The sequence below is a fragment of the Curcuma longa genome, chromosome 15, assembly GCF_044706935.1.
Source record: "Curcuma longa cultivar G26 ecotype Majalengka, Jawa Barat chromosome 15, ITB_CL_G26_1.1, whole genome shotgun sequence".
Lineage (NCBI taxonomy): Eukaryota > Viridiplantae > Streptophyta > Magnoliopsida > Zingiberales > Zingiberaceae > Curcuma > Curcuma longa.
The window spans coordinates 2,031,385-2,052,174 of NC_133875.1; the positions used below are offsets into that span (position 1 = coordinate 2,031,385).

The 20,790-nt window shown below is 34.7% G+C and overlaps 2 protein-coding genes and 1 pseudogene across 2 annotated transcripts; 1 reads left to right on the forward strand and 2 right to left on the reverse strand.

Annotated features, from left to right (window-relative positions):
* The first annotated feature begins 7,031 nt into the window (after positions 1-7,031).
* Positions 7,032-12,737, forward strand: LOC141846386 (elicitor-responsive protein 3-like). Its single transcript, XM_074734417.1, has 5 exons — positions 7,032-7,177; positions 8,368-8,433; positions 11,512-11,638; positions 11,852-11,966; positions 12,456-12,737. Exons 1-5 carry the CDS (start codon positions 7,111-7,113, stop codon positions 12,519-12,521), a joined length of 441 nt encoding a protein of 146 aa, XP_074590518.1. The 5' UTR covers positions 7,032-7,110; the 3' UTR covers positions 12,522-12,737.
* A 731-nt stretch (positions 12,738-13,468) lies between these two features.
* LOC141846577 (proliferating cell nuclear antigen-like) lies at positions 13,469-16,479 on the reverse strand (annotated as a pseudogene).
* Positions 16,480-17,987: 1,508 nt separating this feature from the next.
* On the reverse strand, positions 17,988-20,433 carry LOC141846491 (ACT domain-containing protein ACR10-like). The gene is made up of 4 exons (XM_074734531.1): positions 20,378-20,433; positions 18,900-19,236; positions 18,259-18,543; positions 17,988-18,125 (listed from the first exon to the last, which is right to left on the reverse strand). Exons 1-4 carry the CDS (start codon positions 20,404-20,406, stop codon positions 17,988-17,990), a joined length of 789 nt encoding a protein of 262 aa, XP_074590632.1. The 5' UTR covers positions 20,407-20,433.
* Positions 20,434-20,790: the final 357 nt, after the last annotated feature.

The following is a 20,790-nucleotide window of genomic DNA, read 5'->3' on the forward strand; positions in this document are numbered from 1 at the left end:
TACATATTTACTTAGTTCTCAACTCTCATAGTTAGTACATCCAAGACCTAAGTACGGAAGACGTCCATCCACTAATGGTCTCATTTTCAAAACTTTTTTGAAAATCGAGAAACTTGTCTTACGGTCCAAGAACAAGGACAAATATAAAGAGTATTGAATAAAGAAAATTGAAACATAAACACTCGTAGCCGAGCTGATCTGAAAGTCCTGAGAGCAATGCACCCCTCTTGGAACTTCCCTGATCCGATTGCATTCATGAGCATGGCAGAATATTAGAGTAGTGAATTGATTATTATTTCATGTTGTTTGTTGAGTGCTTATAAAGACCCTTCTGAGCGTCCAAATCCCTTTTCGGACGTCCCAGACCGATTCAATCCAATCCGACTCCGTCGATCTTTATCCAGCCGAATCTTATCCTGGTCTAGGCGCCTAGAATATGATTCGGGCGCCTGAATTTGTTTCTACCAAGTTTGACCTGAGTTTACTATGGGCGTAGTTTGGCTGTGTCTATTTGCTTCTATCATGCTTCTTTAGTTTTGCTTCCAGCACCTAGTTTTTGTAAGATTTGTATACAAACAAGCAACTTAGGTCTTAACTGTAGTCTGTCTAATCTACTAGACTTACCTAAGCCTTACCTTGTAGGTCTAACCTCTAGATTTACTTAAGAGTTACTTTCCCAGGATTTCTTTTTGCCAAACATCCAGTCACGCTTGACCTGCTTGAACTTACCCTTGCTTAACCTGCAGTTAGAACTAGTCACTCGATAGACTTCCCACCTGCTAAACATTCGATCTTCCAGACCTGCTTGGACTTTCCCTTATCTAACCTCTAGCTAGGACTAGTCATTCGGTAGACTTCTCATTGCTAAACATCCAGTCACCCTTGATTTGCTTGGACTTCCTACTAAGCATCCGTTCCTTAGACCCCAGGACTTTCCTTTCGATGTTCGATCATCGCTGACCCATCGACTTGCTAGACGTCAGATCCATTGACCCGCTTAGACTCTCCGTCTAGTGCCCTCAATCTGTCAAGTCTTCCTTGCCCAGTCCCACTAACCAAGACTTCTTGACCTAGCCTCCAATTAGGACTTTCCTTGCTAATCATCTGGTCAAGTTTGACCTGACTAGACTTCACCCACCTCTAACTATTAGGTTCTGTTTGAATTAACCCTTGATCAAACTAACCAGACCTAGATGCATTATCAAATATTGAAACTCTAGAAGCAAACTGCACCAACAAATCGTTCAATATGCTTATTGTCGCACGAACTATTTTTTCTTAAATATGAATTAGATATTCTATTGGTCTTTGTGACTATATGATCTTTGTGGCTATATGATTTTTGTGACTTGGCTTGGACGAGTGGGAGAAGTTGCTTACCTTGTGTGTTGTTTTCCACATTTCTAAAACATAACTGATTTACTTGATGTATTCATTAGAAGGGCACACAACTGATTTACTTGATGCTTCTGTTAAAGTCGCAAAAGAATTACTGAACTTTGATGATGTTCTTGGGAGACTAAGGGCATGTGTGAACAATTTGAATGCCACTGTTTCAGATGTTATTAAATTTGAAGAAATATAATCATGGCTGGCTATACATAGTATAATCTCATCTTTTGCTATTTGATGTTTTCCTCAAAAATGTCCTCGGCATATTTATCTATTTCGGCTTTATATTATTTGTATTCATGGTAAATTAATCTTCTTGTCCATTTTGGAACTCTTGAAATGTTTGTAGAGCTACTCAATGTCTCGGAAAGATCACTATATGTGCCATCAATCCCAGAGGTAATATATATCTTCTGATGATGCTGATTAAGTGAAAGCAATCAAGTAATTGTTTTAAATTTGTTGATCTTTCTTGAATGTTTCTATCAGATCCACATTCAACAGCAAGCAGATATGGCTACCAAGAATTGGACGAACCTACAAGCTTCTGGTGAAATATATGAACAAAGACTATATATCTGAAGTGCATCTACAGCTCCCTCAAGCTCTCTCCCTCTCCTCTCGTGGAGAAACTTAATCGCTTTAATTGATTTGTCTAAGGACTAACACATTCATCGTATTTAATCTCACAAGCTCTTATATTTTGTTCAACGTATGTGTGATTTAACATTCATCTTGAGATGCTCATTGAAATGGTACATTTATGTTTTTTTTCTTGATTGCTTGTACTTTATCCACAATCATCAACGGTTCAATTGCTTTGACAATTTCTATGAAATTTTTAGCATTTTCTTCTTTGTTTGTGTTTCATATATGCACAATTGTCAAATATAATCAGTGAAAGTGAGCCGTCGGTTCGATGGTTCAAAAAATCTCAACTCTTAATGTTAACTTTCAAAGAAGGTTATATGGTTCACAATTCAAAATCGCAATTATAGTTCGGTTCGAGGTTCGTTATAAATCAAATGAAAATATTGTTATGTGACTAAGGGAGTCTACCATGAAAAAATTTGTGTGATATCAATCTAGCAAAAGATGATCTCACTCACCTCAAGTAGTACTGAAAAAATCGAAGACATTGATAGTTGGACAAGGAGTCATTCACGTTTCTAAGTTTACATAATGACCATTTGGTGAAATTGGATCATCAATCCTATAGGATCTGATACAAATCCAATCATAAAGAGTACTTCTGCAAAAGGTGAAATCCGCCACCCCAGCGGTCCCACACGATCAACCCATGACTATCTGTGAAGAGATAAATCGAGAAACTATAGTTAACCACCACGACAGAAGAGGGTATTGTCTCAGCTTCATCGAGATTCGGACTTCTGCTCTCTTCTACAACTCTGCTCCGTTGTAATCAACTTAACTATACTCCGGAGGCCACTTTAGATATATATGGTAATACATATAATGTATATATCATGGATTAATCAACCTTTTTTTTTTGTTTGAATTTAATTTTTTTAGGAATCTGTAAGTTATTTCATGAACAGGGTTAATTTGATCTATTTTGAATCTTGGGACGAGTTGGCATGTTTATTAAAATATAATGGGTCAAAATTAAAAGAGGATCTCTAATTAGCCTTTTTTATCTTAAGGTTATCTTTCTTTAAAGTTAAAATAGCATTTTTTTTTAATTTCAATATTATATAGCAGCTATAATATAAAATAAAATAATTTTAATTTAGATAAAATAATTAAACATATAATATTTTTATAATTAATTATTTTTTTATTAATTTGATTAAAATAATTTTAATTTTTTTCAAATCAGTTTTAAATTGTTATACGAGTTATTAGCCAAAATATTCCCGGCAGATGCATTTTAATTATTACTGCAGAACAGATTAATATTTACTGGATATTAATTATTCTTCTTTTTAGGACAGTTGAATTTTAATGAGATTTTTTATTTTTTAAAGTCAGTGAATGCCTTTGTTAAAATCTACCTGATTTGAGTGCTTAAATTTTAACATTTCGTATATGTTCTGCAACTCTACGTTCCATCATAACCAATTCAGTTATGCTCCGAAGGCATATTTCAGATATGTTAATTGGCAGGGCGGAGGCAAATTTCCACGAGAGGGGGGCTACATTTTAAATATTTAACAATTAATTATTAATTTTAAAATAAATATAAAGATAAATTTAATGAAAATCAAAAAGTTGGGGGGCGGTGGCCCCTACCTGCCCCCCTCGTGGCTCCGCCCCTGTTAATTGCTGAGAGAGCCTCCTCCATTTTCATGCCACTAGACAATACTCCGATGGTAGATAAAAGATTTGTTGGAGTTTCGAGTCAACTCCTTAGTACATATTAAGCAAATGACTTGAAGAGGTCTTTGCTTCTTTTCGATGAATCCGATTTGTTCATCTTAATACAATACTCCAAATTATTTCTAAATTATTGTTTCTTTTAAAATTTTTAATTTTAAAAATAAATTTGAATTACTAATATCAAATAACATATCACATTTTAAAAAATTTAATTTCAAGATTTAAATATTTTTCTTTTAAAAAATCATCATCAAATAATTTTAACTTTTTTACTTCATAAATTAAAATTATATTCATATATTTTAAAAAATCTATTCCTTTCTAAAGTGAAAAAATACGATCAATAATATAATTAAAATAATTAATTTTGAAATATTCTTCCTAGAAGAGTGAGAGATCATCAATGACAACAAGGGTGTATATTTTTAAGAGATTAATATAAAAAAAATACTTAATTAGCTTTTTAAAAATAATGTTTAGAATTAAAAATAATCAACAGCAAATAAAATTAAAATAATTTTAAAAAATAGAATATAAATAATTAAAATATTAAATGGACTTAATTTGTTAGACTCTTATTTAGCAATTGTAATTAAAATCAATTATAGTATGTATGTTGCTTTAAAGCATATTGTTAGAGCTTCAAGCGGCACGATTAGTGAAGACATACACACATTTGAAAAATCATAAATCACACTTTTTTTATAAAAAAATTCTTAAAATTATAATTATAAAATTATGAATTAGGATGGGTGGGAGTTCATTTGTTTAAGATTTAAAAAAAAATAAAGTTAGTTAACTGGAGAATTATTAGCAGCTAACGAACAAAAGATTTGTTATATAATTTTTTTTAAAATTATAATTATTAAATTATTAATTGAGAGGGGCGAAAGCTTCATTTGTTTAGGATTTAAAAAAATAAAATTAGTTAATTAGAGAATTATTAACAGCTAATTAACAAACAGAATCAATATTTGTTATATAAAAAGTCCTCCTACATATTTTGTCATTCATCTCATTTAATTCTTCCTTCTTCCATAACCATCAATTCATCGACCAACAGGATGGATCCAGAAAGTAGAGTTAGGGGGGACTTGACATCCAAATTTTGTACTCGGATATGCCAACATATTTGATTGATAAGACCCCATCTTTAGATATGAATGTTTATCTCATCTCGTACATATTCACATATCTATTTTCTTTTTCCTAGACCTCATTCAATATAAGTAAAGAATAACTGATGGTCGTCGCTAGAAGAGGAAATTGAAGAAATTTTGGACACTAAAAGAATTGGAAAATTTTCACTATATTGATGCTGCATTGTAAAGATGGTAAGAATTGAAGTACTTTCACTAGTTTTATGATATCTCTTTTTAAAGAAAGAGGATATCAATATTTTCTTTCTTTGCAGCAAATTGATATTTCATTTTAAAATAGTTTAAATTATATCCCTAAACAAGTAACAAAATAGCAATCAAATAGATAAATAAGTAATAATCAATTAATGACTCATTTACTTTATTAAATAAACTTAATAAAATAAAGATTAACTTAATTTAGCTCTCTAAAAAAACATAAATTAATAATTTTGCTTTTTTATATTTAACGTTTTCTTTCACTCAAGATATTAGTATATTACAGACGTGTATACATGTACAATGAAAATTAAAAAAAAATAGAGAGAATCATAAATTAAATGGATTCTAGCTTTGCACGCTAGAAGATAACTTTTCGCCAGAAGATAACAAAATTAGTTTGTTTAATAAAAAAATTAGGCTGGGCTATAGCCTAGGACAGCTCATTACTAGATCTGTCTCTGTCGACCAACACTTACTCGATGAGCAACGCAGTTGTCGACGGTTCAATGCCCATTCCGATTCTGATTCTTGGGTGGGAAGCTGATGCAAGCGACTATATCCTTAGCATGGAAGCGGAAGTAGTGACACGACGTTCATAAGATGTGGACCCACCCCAATTGATCTTCTATTTTTTTGCATCCAGATGATTTCTCCTTCCACCCACAATGTTGAGTGCACCTACTTCATCATCGACTACTTTTGCAATAACATCGTTGATGAGGTCGCTTGGAAAGTGGAAATATGGTGGATGTTCTCCCATGTGGCGGCGGCTCACGTGCGCATCGCTTACCGTGCTTTTCTTGCAGTAGCTTACTGTAGATACACCAGGGCGGTGCTCGATTGCTTTCCAATCATGGAATTATCCCTGAAATTATTCTTAATTAAGATTCCCCCTATATAGATCTCTTTCTGTTTATTCTGTTGGACATCTTTGCTACTTTGTGCTTCCAAAGACAAAGATATTTCTTCGAAAGGCATGAGGAGGAGGATGAGAAAGAGGAAGAAGAAGAAGAATAATAGTAGTATCCTATAAATTATTCGTACATTTGGGAAAATAATTTAATTTATTTTATAAGATTTAGTATTCCAAATTTTTTTTCAAGTGCATTTTTAATTCTAGATGTATTATTTCTTTTATAAGATTTAATTCTGAAATAAATATAAACCATCAAAATATCATATAATATATTATATTTTTTAAAAATTTTAAAATTCAAATATTTTTATTTTTAAAAAATCACTATCGAGTAATTTTAACTTTTTCTACCTCATATAAAAAAATAAATTTATCTTTATAGATCGAAAATATAATTAAAATAATTAATTTAAAATTTTCTTATCTTATTAGTTTCATTCACTTGTTTATAATTCAAGTTTCAACCCAAACAATTCAACAATGTGGCCAATTATCAAAATAATTCATAATTAAAAAAATCTCTTCATTATATATTTTCGTCTCATACTAATTTAACTAACACAAATCTCCTAATATTTTTTAAAAATATATTTAATAATTCACAATTGAATAAAAATATTTTTTATAAATTTTTATTGTGGAAATTGTAGCTATTGAGAGCTTTGGCAGTCTACTTCAACAAAAGATAAAATCCACTACTCCAACGGCCTCACACGGTCAACTGTACGATCATTTAGGAAAAGGTAAATCGAGAAACTATAATTAATCATTATGGAAGAAACATTACCTCGACTTCATCGGGATTCAATTTTTTTTAAATATTTTAATAATTCACAATGAACAAAAATATTTTCTTAATAACATATTTTAACATAGAAATTGTCACATAAAACAATTCGAATGGCCTATGCGAAGGTTTGTTAATTTTGAAATTTCGAGCGGTAGGATGAAAATAGTAAAAATCTATGAGAGTGAAATGAAAAGTTTCATCGTTGACGTTGCGGTCGCCTCTTAAATCCCCGAGGTTAACGCGAAGACGATCCGCGTTTCGATCGGAGAGCGAGGAGAAGAGGCGGCGAAGGCGATCTGCGGCGATCCAGGATGGTTCAGGGGACGCTCCATGTGCTGCTTGTCAGCGCCAAGGGCCTCGATAACGCCGATTTCTTAGGTATGTTTTCGTGTTTCCCGTCGACCGCCTCCGATCCTTTTCGACTAACGAAAGGAGGTCTTACGCATCGATTGATTTATGGATTCCTTACTTTTCTTTTGTTTGGATCTGTCAAATCAGGGGGGTTTTCCTCTCTTTTTTGACGCTAAAAAGGGGAATGTCATGTCTCGGAGCACGATAGATGGTAAGAACTGTATAAGATTGCGACCGTTGGGTTAAAACTTCATAATTTCTTTAATGGATCAGAGTTTAGAATCCTCAATCACGTTCGTCTGAGAACAAAATCATCGAGTCACTTCTCTGTGTTTCTGATATTACAGATCCCCTTTGCTTATGAATGGAATATACGTTACGATCTTTTTTGACTGAATAACCATATAAGTTTGCTGTTCAAAGCGATTTGTTCCTCAAAGGAACTTACCATTATTGGCCCGATATTCCTTGGGATTACAGACAAATGGCAGCCTTTTCAGGATCCGCTGCCTATGATAATTGCAAGGTTTTTTCCTTTTAAGATTTTAAATGATTTTCGGTCTTGCCTTGTACTTTTTTATATGATTGGAGGATAGTTCCATCTTTTTTCTTGTTTAGTCAAATCATGTACCACTATATATTAGTCAATAATGACAATGTGGACATTTAGTTTGAATTATCTCATCCAAAATCCATGCAGAGACATAAAGATTATATTGTTACATGCATTAGATACAGATCATTTTTCTTAAACGGTTTGTTTGATTTTTGATATTTTCTTTTGCTTGTTTCTATAGCTCTTGAATCTAATGTCTCTAGAGCTCAACAACTCATTGTGTATATTTTCTCATTGCTTAATTTAATAGATATTATTTATTTATGTTGCTAGTAATGAGTATGCTACTACATTGCTTTAAAATTTCTGCCTGCAATGTTATGAGCTTCCAATAAAAGACTAAACCATATATTTTTACAATTTTACGCATATTACTGAGATTTGTAGACATTCATAGATAAAAATGCAAATTTTCTACTCAATCTTTGACCTAGATCAACTTATATGCTTAGATTCCATATTTCAGCTTCCAGTTCATGCATGCTATCCTGAATTGCTTGATGCACTAGCAATTAGTAAAATTAATATATGTAATTATATATGTCTGCAAGTTTGTCATATCAATAGTGTCTATCAAGTAACATTTATAACTGGTGAGCAGGTAATATGGATCCTTATGCCGTCCTTATTTGTCGTAGTCAGGAACAGAAAAGCAGTATTGCCTCAGGTGCATTTTCATCTTGTAATGTTTCACTTTCTCCTGTATTCTGCAGTTTCACTTATTTTATTCTTTTTTTAGCTAGTCCTCTGGTTTCATCATATAACAGTTTGTGCACCAACTGTATGTTTTGTTAAGATCATTCTTGGAAGTGAAAGAGTCTTTGAAACAGGCATAGGAATGGAATCTTCTAAGGAAGAAATAAAGATAGAATCGATAGGTGATAAACAACATAAGATTAACAATAGGCAACAGGATGAAAGTTAAAGCAACTACGAGTACCTTTCCAGAAAACAATAGGAAGCATATCAGAACTGGACTGGAAATCAAACTTGAAAAACTTTGGATCACTGGTTCACTGATCAAACAAGTGGGTTAATTGATCTAATTGCCTATTAAATTGGACCCCGTCAAGCTAACTAATATAAATATTTCTTATTTTTAAAATAAAATAAATAGTAATAAAAAAATAAAAATGTGCAATGGCCAAATCATGCATATATAAAACTAACAATTAAATATTAAAAAATTGAAGAACTATACACTACTAACGACGTCTTGAAGAGATGAATCTTCAGTGCGACCTCTGCCACTAACCACAAACAACCACTGTGCTAAAGGTTGAGGACATAAGAGAGGATGCCACACTAAAAATTAGAGCTTAGGACTACCTATAAAACTGAGTCAGTTTTTATCAAATTGCTCGTGAGAAAAACCTGGTTTTTAACTGGTTTGATTGCTTTGCCGGATCCAATTAACCAACCGGATCAGACATGGATTTGGGTCCACTGTTTCAGTTGGACCGGTTGGTCCAATCTGGGTTTAATAACACTGATAGAAAGATCTAAATCAGAGGCTAAATCTTGAACAAGAATTGTGCTGGAAGACTAGTGGAGTCTCATGGTCGTCTATTGTAAGATCTCAATGGTGTAGACTCCACTGTTGGCAATCTTGCACAAAAAGATAATGGAACAGAGAAAGGCATAACAAGAAGTAGCATCTCAGTTATACATTCAAAAGTACATGACGAGTATAAACAATGGGATAAGACTCAAAGAAGGTGACATCAACGTATATAAATACACTAACTAGGAGAGTATCAATGTATCCTTTTTCAACCAAGAGTAACTAAGGAATAAAATCTTGACTATTGTATGTGACCATTTATGCTTGTGAAGAGATAACAGTGGATAAACCAAGCACCTTGGGTGGAAGACAATAGATAGAATCAAGTGGAAATGGAATACTAAAGGGAACTTATCATGGAGAACAACAATGGTATGAGCATAGTAAGATAAAAACACAAGAAGATCTGAATTACCCTACAAACCCCTTCTATCTATATGTATATTATTTTTTTAATGTAATAATACAAGTGGGTCCTTAGTCCCTAGGTCCATAACAATGACAAATAATATAGTTATGATGTTCATGAGTTAAAAGCCTTGAGTTCAGTCTACAGCTATTAGCACTACAATAACACAAAAAGGGGAAAATGTAAAAGGTGCATCAGAATTGGTGAAAAGAAATACCAAATGGCGTTCCAATTATTCCTTAAATAGTTGATCACACTACTAGCCAACTCCAAGCAGTTAAACTTGGAAAATATTTGTAATGTTGAAATTAGCTGGAAAATTGCAGCTCCTGTAAAACCTCTTTTACACTCATTGATTTGCCTTCAATTCTTCAAACCTTCTATTTACTTTTTTTTTATACTGTTTTGCTCATTGATTTGCCTTCAATTCTTCAAACATCCTAAAAAAATTCTTTCCCTCTAAAATTTCAACAGGTGTGAAATGCAACTTAGTAGCTTCTTCTGATTGTATGTTGTTTTTTTTATGTGGATATAAAACATGATCCAATTTTTAATCCTTGTGCTCAGCTTTTAAAGAGAATCTCATTTTGTCCGTAGTATGACAACTTCCTTCAATGAATCTTGTGTTCTTATACGAGATTATGCAATTAACTTCTAGATTCTTTTTTACTATTTTGATGCCTCTGAATTATAATGGAGAACATTATATTTTTGTTCATTGTTTATAGGAAAACAATTCAGCTGTTATGGTTACATATTGAGCGTGTGACCCATCTGCTGAATGCCTTATTTTTCTTTCCATTTTTTTTTACAAATGGAATATGAATATAGATGAATTGGTGCATGGATTTAGCTAATCAACCTAAGAGAAATAAGGTAGGAAGCTCTATGACCATGGTGAAGATTCAGGCACCTAGCATTGTCTATCAACAGGCAATAGATTAACTCATCATTGGATTTCCATTAAAACTTACTCTGTAACCAGGGATAGTTTAGGAGTTAGTTAGAGGGAATGAAAGTTATCAAATGATTTGCTTCTGGAACTAGAAGATATTTGCAAGTTAGCTAGAATTTCTTGGTATTTGAATAAGTGCGGCTCCTTGCTAGGTGAGCTTGCATCAACCAAGCTGATTCAACTGGTTCATCCCATGGAATCAATACTGGATGAGATTTGTAGGAGCATGCTCATGTGATGATGTATACATATACCTAATGATGAAGTGTGAGAATTATCCCTTTTATGGATATCTTCTGTGTAAAGTGCTTATTGAAAATCATCACTTTGCATGGACAAAAAGGTTCTTTTCCAAGGAATGGTCCTCCCTCATTGGAAGCATGATGTACAATTTTAAAGATGATGAGGAGATGGAGTCTTAGAATAAGATGGGGAAAAAAGAGAAGGGCTCAAATACCCCTTGCAAGCCAAATGACCAGAGGTTTGTTGGCCATTAGATACATGAGGCTAGAGAGTCTAGGTGTTGGAAGCTCTATTGGGCGTGATGTAAGGCAATGTACTACTCTGGTCAAATGTTACATAGATATTGGCGCCTAGTAATCCAGTATGCTCCTGAATGACATTGAAATGGGTAGTTTTGTGCTGGAATATGGTCGGAGCAATAAAGAAACCAACTTCCCTGGGTGGTACGATGTGGTATTTCAAATCATGGAAGTGAATTTGATCACTGAATGAATAGTTAAGCTACGCAGAATTTGATTCTTGGCATTTCAGTTTTTTTCTTTAACTAATATAGATAATCCAATTGTGGATACAGGTGCAGGAAATGAACCTGAATGGAACGAGACATTTGTGTTTACTGTTTCAGACAGCACCACAGACCTTACCATTAAGCTCTTTGACAAGGATACTTTTTCAAGTGATGATTTTGTAGGAGAAGCAAAGTGAGTCGCCTTTACCAGAAGTAAAACTGCATGAAAACTACAACAAGTTTAAGTGATTTTAGTAGGCTGTGACATTATCTTCTATGGTGGTTAGTTTTTGCTAATATCAGGGAGGCTTACCACTATAGTTGATATAAGTTATTTCATAACTAGATAAGTTCCTTCTATTTGGATAACCAGATTAGTAATTGTTGTCATTCTTTAAATTTCCAGGATTCTCTTGGATACAGTTTTTGCTGAAGGAAATCTCCCACCAACTGTTTACAATGTGGTTAAAGATCAGGAATATCGTGGAGAAATCAAAGTCGGGTTCACTTTCACCCCATCGGTAACTTCTCAAGACATGCTAACTTCATTTTAGTGTAGTTATCTTTTTACAACTTAAACCTGCCAAATATACAAATGTTGCCACTTCAAATGGAAGGGCATATTTTAATTCAAAATTTTGTTTTGCTCATTTGATTAATTCGTCTATGTAAACTGACACCAGAGAGACAGAGATGATGATATTAGAGAGGAGGGATAGATGGAACTTAGGGCTATTTTGATTTGTATTGAAATTTGGCTTGATGATAGTTTTGCAAAAATTTCTGGGGAAAACTTAATTCTTCATATAACCCAAATCTAAATCTTGTGGAAATGTACGAAACATCTCCAATATCAATAACAGAATTTTCCAAGCCAGTCTTGTGCACATTTTCGGCATAACTGTCACTAATTCATCTCTATTTCTCAGTGAAAGATAGAGAACATTACCATTCTCACTTCAAGATTTCTATGATGTTTCTTTGTTCAACATGTCGTCCATCCTTTGCAGGAAGATCGATCATTGGACTTTGGGGAGGAAGAACTTGGGGGATGGAAACAGTCATCACTCCAATAGAAAGCCGTATATTCTTTCGGACTGTGCTAGTGGCCCTTGTTGAACTCGTTGCATCTCATTTGGTAACGTTGAATTTGATACTCAGTTTATTGTGGATGATGACTTCATTCTGCTCTATAGCAGCCCGTGTTTGTGTTTTGTTGTCGTGTACGGGCGTTGTAAGATTGGATTTCCCCATTTAGCTTGAGAAAATGGTTAGCAAACTGCATGGATTCAGAGGATCATTTCAAGCCATTTTTTTTCACTTGAAGCAGTTGCCATTCTACATGGTCGATGACCGTGAAGGAGACCTCAGAAGGATTCATGATGATTGAGGACTGAGATGGGTGAGCAATTTGTTTGGTGCAACTCTTAGGTTGAGTTTATTGGGTGGAAACCTTGGAACGAAACTGGGCGAGCAGTAAAAGGTATAAAAATTATATATTTTGTTTCTCTTTTCTTTCACTCGAGTTAACTTGGAAGTGATTTGCAAAATTAAGTACAGAGTTTTAGCATTATGTGCACCTTGATTTTGCACGAGAGAATCTCCATCTTCCAGTCGAATCAACATGAGTTCTCTCCTAGCTCTGTTCTTGTTTTCTATCTGTTTTTGGTTCAAGAGTGTTGCAAACTTCTTGATCTGCTCGACCAACAAATTTGATTAGCACAGAAACTAAAAGAATCAACCAACAAACTCATTGCAATCCTACCGTTTTATTAATGGTAATATAAGTGATTTCATCCTACTCATCTCTTATTTTTTGTTCACTAATGTCTCTTCCACTAAATAATCTTTTGTTTTTTAGGTTTTATATAGTCCAACCCCTCATTGAGTCCCCATTAGATTATCGCCAGCATACTAATCCTACTCCCTCTGGTTGAGCCTTGAAGGGACAATAGATCAGAGACCTAATTAATCAGAACAGGTATAGGAGAAATTGTTTGACAGAAAGATCAAGTTGGTTGGCTCCATCCATTTATTTTATCTTCTTTTCTCTCCTTTTCAAAGAGAATACAACCCAAAGGATTATTTCTCCTCACCTCCATGGCTCAAACAGGAGAGCATGAGCACCATGATGCTTCACATGTTTTTAGGATTTCATCCCAGCCCCACGTAAGTCAAAACTTGATTTTCAGAAAATAGTCAGGTTTGATCATCTTCTATCTTTGGAGCCAAGTAGTATCTGATATACCCCATGTCTGCAATCTTATACTCAACCACCACCGGAAGATCCGAAGACATGCAGATTGTAACACTGTTCGACAAGGGTGTTGCTTTTGTAAAAGAATTCAGATAACGAAGAGCAAACGTCAATGAAACTGGATCATTCATTTCGATTATCATGGATTCCTCTGGCTGCAAAGACAACATGCATTAGTCCAGAATTTTACAATGCTGTTTTTTTTTTAAAAAAATTATATCTCCGTTATATTGTGATGCAACAGAAAGTTCATGGAAGAACTCTTATTTGTGGAAGCAAAGACATACAGTGAATGACAATAAAAGTAAATGCTTATTGGATGGGAGATTCCTAATTTAAAATGAGATTGAAAGCTTAATCCAATCAAATAAAGTGATGTACATGCAACACATTTGTGATTCTTGTTATGAGGAAGGCATCTTCAATAAGTAGATTGCTATAATCAATAAGTAGATTGTTATAATAGGACTGTAAAGGGGAATGGAAATGGCTAAACAACAAACCACATAAGAAACTGAGTGAACTCTTAGAGAGCTAGAAATTTGTTGTTTCCTTACTTTATCTACAGTAGTGTTCTGACGGCAAACAATATTTGCACTCCCAATGTCGCCTGTAGTAGAGAATTTCACTCCTTCCTTTGTTACAGAAATCACAACTACAAAGAGGGTGAAAAACAAGATTAGGAAGGTGGAAAGAGTGTAATGGACATTAAAATAATGACAACATGACTGCTGGGTTAAGGAACAATTTGCTACATAGTTTAAAATTCAAATAACCAAAAGGAGTCCAACAACCTTTCAGCATCATCCAGTTATATTGATTATTATGTAGTAATGAGAAAGTAGGTGCACTATATGTTCGGCTATATTTATGGACAGATCACAGTAAGGTGAATAACTAAAACTAAAGATGCTCATATGGTGAGTAAAAAGAAAATATTGCCTATTACCACATAGTAATACAAAATGTGAAATTAAATAAGTCAAGCTCAAATACAAGGAAATTGATCCCTAAATGTTTTTCAGTATGACAAAAAGTAAAGTATAGTAAGGTGAGAACCTTATTTATGTCAAAGGTAAGGACTTGAGCTTATGTGGAGTAGATCCACGTTGACCATCATAGTTCAATTTACCAAACAACGGTTTCAGAATCATGGTAACCGTTCGATAAAGATACCAAGCTAACTAACCAGCCAACACCTCCAGAAATGCAATGAGACAGGAGCCCCTGGCTCCCAGCCATATCAATACAAACCTCAAATAAAATTGGCTCCCACTGTGAGACTGGAATAAGTAACTAATATGACAATAAGAACAATGCTATAAACTAAAGGACGCTCATTGAGGTGCTAACAATAACTATGCAAAACTAACATGTCCTAATCATGTGGTCCTTAGCTTCCTTTTACCCTTTTGTCAATAACTCATACTGCAACTCTTCATCTACCCCTGTACCCATGTTGGATATCCAACAATCCAGCCACCAACACCTCCATTGACCATACACACTTTAGGAAATAAAGTTCATAAGAAAAATTGAATTCAATCTGTCAGCTGTCAAACACCAAGATCAATACATCATATTCAAATCCAGGTAACATAGATCAATGGGTAGAGTCAACAATATTATAAGCTAAGACCCTACCAGTGTCGCCAATGGAACTCAGATCTTTGCATATTCGTGCAAAATCCTGTGATGACATCTTTATAATAGCTTGATAGTCTGCTTCAGGAATATCTAAGTGCTCACTCTGGATCTCCATCAACTTCATTTCAAAGTCTGTAATTTTATCCTGTTCTGTAAATCAACACAACGTTAACAGAATTACAATAGGAAGGATAGTAAAGGACTGGAATATTTTACATATTCCATTAGTAATGGATTCAATGTAGATATGTCCAGTAGATTGTCTTCCAACAATTCAAATTATCAGTTTGCTAAAATCTACTGAATATACAACTCTTGAAACTAGAACATTGTTCCTGGTATGGTAACTAGACTACAAGCATCAGACTGCAAATTGGAGCCAATTATATGCAGTGAAAAAAGAACAAAGATTTCCTTAACCAGATTTATTGGAGAAGTTTAACAATTGCACAAATTTTAAGAAACATCTCAACAACAAAGAGTATCTCATGTACAGTTCACCAGTCCGCCACTGGGTTAATTGATTAATGTACCACGACCTTCGTAAGTCTGACCCCTTTTTTTCTTCAAAGCTATCACAAAGTATCCACACTCAATTAGAAAGTAAGATCATCATTCCTCTCACGAATTTCTGATTCAGATTATAGCGCAATAATTTCAGAGATCAAGTCGCCAGGCTCAATTCAATCAATCGCAGAACACAAGATACAAAGGAAAATGTCAGCAGAGAGCACTCATAAGCGCTCGGATTGAATCGCAGAAACAGACAGCAATGGTTGATTAAAAGACGGATATACAGATCGATCACTTACTGGGGTTCTCGAAGATGAAGGCGACGGTGTCGGCGTCGTCGTCGGCCTTGAGGGTGAGGATGTCGTCGTTGGCGGCGCATCGGAGGATCTTGACGAGGTAGTTGAGGTTCATGCCGATGGATCGGCTGCGGTCGCAGCGGAAATGTTCGAAGGAGTCGGCGCGGAGGAGGAGGGCGACGAGGGCGACGTGGTGGAATCCATGGCCTGGAGGGAGACGCCGGAGCTGGAGCAGTCGAAGTTAGCGTCGGTGACCAGCTCCCGCATCGCCTCGAGAACCTTCTTCAGAAGCCCTGCCTGGGGCAGCCGCAGCTCCAACATAACTAACCGCCTTCCTCGGGAAGCTTCGGGTCCACGGAGGCGGTTTTTATAGGCTTCCTCCTCGCTGCTTGCGGCGGAAGTTTGTTCAATTTTCAAAATGGCCACCAAGGTTTAACATTTTCTAATAGAGTTTTATTTTGCCCCCACAGTTAGGTATTTTTTTTATTTTACCTCTCGTAGTTTCAAATATTAATGATATCATATGTACGAGTGTATTATTGATGTTGTTATTTGTGTTAAAACATACCTTTATTCTTTTTTTTTAAGAAAATAAAGTTAAATGGCATTAAGACATAATAATTTAAACAATAAAAGATTTAAATATAATGGAAGGTTTTAGTGTCACAGTTCGAATCTCAATTATGACACACTATAAAATATTTTTTTCAATATGATGAAAAATCTAAATTGACTATTAGATGAAAAGTTACTCGCATTTTTGGATTTATCCAATAAATAAACCGGGGAGAAGACGAATTAATTGAGTCCAAGGTTCCGATAACTAAATCAATGCGGTCAAATAGGTCAATTTATGATAGAGCGAAGGCGCCCCACTATTTTGGTGAATTAAAAAATCTCCAATTCAACCTAATTCAAAGTAGATTGTGGGTTAGGTTAATACACGAGCCCACAAAAAAATAAAAAATATATAAAAAGTTAAAATTTTTATATTTGAATTATGGATTATGTAAATTAAGCCCATAAGTCTGTAAAAAATAAAAAATATATTAAAAAATTAAAATTAAAATTGCGAATTAAATAGGTTAAACCCATAAGCCCATTAAATTTTTTTAAAAAAGCTCTCAATCCGCAAGTCAATCTAAGTCCACTGAGGACTGACTTACGTGGGTCAGGCTCAGATGGACCAGCCCGCTTAGATCGATCTTAAAATATATTAATAAAATTGAATCAAATCTACTTAAATTGTTTGACAGCATGCAACTGACTAATCCAATGGACTCAATCCAAATTGACGGCTCTAACTTGGATTATAAAAAAGAAACCTCACAATTGGCAGCTCAAACTGGATGAGTTCAAATGAAAACCCCAAAATTGAACCAATCGAATTGGTCTGAAAACCAAAACTTGAAGCGTTTTAAGCCTATCTACACTATAAGGGAGACATCATCAGCAAGACTTAAAACAACTTAAACAGTAATGCCATTCCATGTTAACATTAATCTTCAAAACTTGAACTGATTTCCTCATTCAAAGTCATAACCAATCTCTGGTTTACTTAAACATTAGTGACTAACAACATACATAAGTAAGCATAAGATACACATAAACAAGTCGAAGTCAGCTAATTCTTGATCTTCAAAGAGCAGTTACAATTTTGAGCCTTTAAGGCTTTCATCTTCTACTTCCACTTTAGATGGCAGGCTAAGTATCCTATTGCCTAGAGTCACCATACTAGAATTAGTGAGAACCATATTGGTTATATGTTATTCGATGTTCGGTAGTTATGCGAGCTTTCATTTACAGTAAAACTTAAGCTCGGGTTAAGGTTAGTGCCAACCCATTAACATTTTTGTGACCCCATCGACAATTTTGTCCTTTGATGCGCAGAGCTCATGATCATCTCCAAGGTGAACTCTGTAGACTTCCCATTCCCTGTCGCCGATTACATGCCTGCCAATCTCCGCCTGAAATGATCAAAATTCAGCAATGATAGTTCCACTCCAGTGATTGAATCAGTTGATGAAATCAGCTTGCAGTGATTTTGCGAGTAAGTTAACAAGCCAAAGAAGTGCCAAGCCTGGAAGTTCAAAGGCATACCAGAAAAATTCTTATCTCAAGCAGTTTGAGTGCATGAGTGATATCATAGAAGACAAGAGGCCGGCCCTTGCCGCATATTTCAACTGGATTTGCTACTAAAAGTTCAATGTCGGGACCCCGGCTAATAAAAGTCACACGCAGAGGACTAGAAAGTTCCATCCTCAAGCGAGAACAAAGGGCAACCTGTTTGTTTGGATCAACAATCTTCTGTCCATCATTTTGAACCACAAACAAATCTACATTGCAGTTTCCATTTTCCTCTGCATTGAATCGCCCGTATGAGATCTGTTAAGAAAATTCCGCGTAAAGAGACTGAAACACATGAATATCATGAAAATGAAATAGAAAGGAATATAGAGGAAAGAAGATTCACCAATATCTACAGAAATTGAATTTAGTAACAAGATTAAATGGATACTGTGTGAATTCCTACTATTATAAACCTCAAGGATTTCATGATCGACTAGAAATCAAAATCTCTTATCCTCCTAATAAAGAAATTGAATAAGACTAGTGAAATATAAATTTTTTCCATTTAGTACCAAGACATAACAGGCAAAGAAAAAATTATAGTATAAAATAATGTCCATGAATGAAAATTTTCTGACACAGGCCTGCTCCTGTCTTTTTACAGTTCTCACCTGCATGTTGTAATCTTTGAGAGTTCTCATGATGTCGTAGAGAAGGCCCTTGTGGTCATAACATTGGATTTGAATAAGTGAATGAGCATGGCTGAGAGAGTTGTCGACTGAAACTGAGAGAAAAGAGGACTGAGGAACAGGGCTGGAAGATTCATCCTGGATTTCTAAAGTAAGCATATCCTCTGTTATAGAAGGTGGTAGAGAAGATGATGCTTGCAAACAAGAAGCAAGTTCTTCACTTGCCAGTTCAATCTCACAACTGCACAAAGAATCTCCTAAAACAGCTCTCAGTCGATTGCATGCATCTTCCTTCCTGCTCTTTGTGTGTAGAAGTTCCCTGAAATAAATCCAAGCTTAACAATCATGTTATTGGATGGAAGCTTAACCTCAAAAAATATTTATTAGTATGCAGGTAATCAACCTATAACTCATATATGGAAATAATAAGACAACGATTAATTGTCAACAGAAAGAGGCTCCAAACACCTACTATATAGTAGTGCATTTAGAATAGGGAGCTTTCGCCATAAATGTTGAACCCATGTTTGAAACAAGAAAAAAAGGATTGTCAATCCAAATTCCTGATGAGTGGATGAACTTAATTAAGTCAACAGCTAAAACTGGTAATGTGGCCCAAAACTTTGTGAGATCCAATGCAATCAAAGAAAATGCACAGGTTTTGGATGATTGTTTTTATTTGTATTGATACATCCCTTTGCTAGTTTCACTTTCTTGAAGCCCACTGATAGAGAGATGGACCCGGAACCAACTATTAACTAAATCTTGTTCGTCAGTGGTAATAAAATAGGGATGAAAGCTTTCCAAACTTTCACTTGGTGATGCAAGTTGCTGCAGAAACAACAGCTCGCAATTTTAGCAGGTGTTGTTCTCCTCCCTTTCATTTTTTAGCCTGTACTTTTTCACCCTTTCCAGCTCCATGTCCATTCTACCCTCAATAGTTAAACAGTTTGCACTAACAAACTTCCAAACTGTAGGAGTTCTGATCCATGCTCACTATCATGTTGGTGCTATTTGTTTAACTATGTTATGAAGTACTAAGTACCGATTCTTGACACTATAACATCCTTTTTTAATATGTTACTAAACAAATGCTAAAGGACATTAAAGAATAAATATTAGGTATGCATCCTAAAGTCTAGTAACAAGAGGTCTTGAAAAATGGCTGAAACATTGATAGAAACTCTTGGTAAAAACAGGTAAAAGATTTGTGAAATCAGGTTTATTTTTGCAGCCCAGAATGCGAAGATCACTTACAATGAGTAATTATCAAGCAGACCACTTTGACCAAGGCAAGTTTTTTTCTTTTTCTTATAAAAGAAATAGTCAGACAAGAATTTTTCAGGAGCTAATACTAGCTGTCGCAAGACTCACTACAGTTCATACGAGTGAAAAGAAATTGAATATACTAGATTAAATAAGACATTGTCTTGCTAGAAGATATTGGAAAGAATAGAAACCGGGTGTCTGTGATTAAGAACAGGTCCATGACTGTCCCATCTGGTGTTGTGGAAACCTTCACCCTCCAAATTGTAAGCTCCAACTCACATAATACCTCAGTCACATCTGCCATTTCATAATCATCACTGAGATGTCCCATGATTTAAAAAAAACATAGATGAAAGAAGTGCAGCATAATACACTGAGTAGATTAGATGAGGGGGAAAAAATTGAAAACAAAACCCAACAAAATAGAGATTCAAAATGTGCTTCAGAAAGGAGATGCTATGGCTTAAGTTATAAGATAAGTCAAATAGATTATTTACAAAAAAACTCTTTGCTCAAAAAGATGAAAGCAAGTCCAACATACATAAAGATTCATAAGAACACAATAGCTTTTGAACAAAGCCACTAAACTAGTTTGCAATTTGAG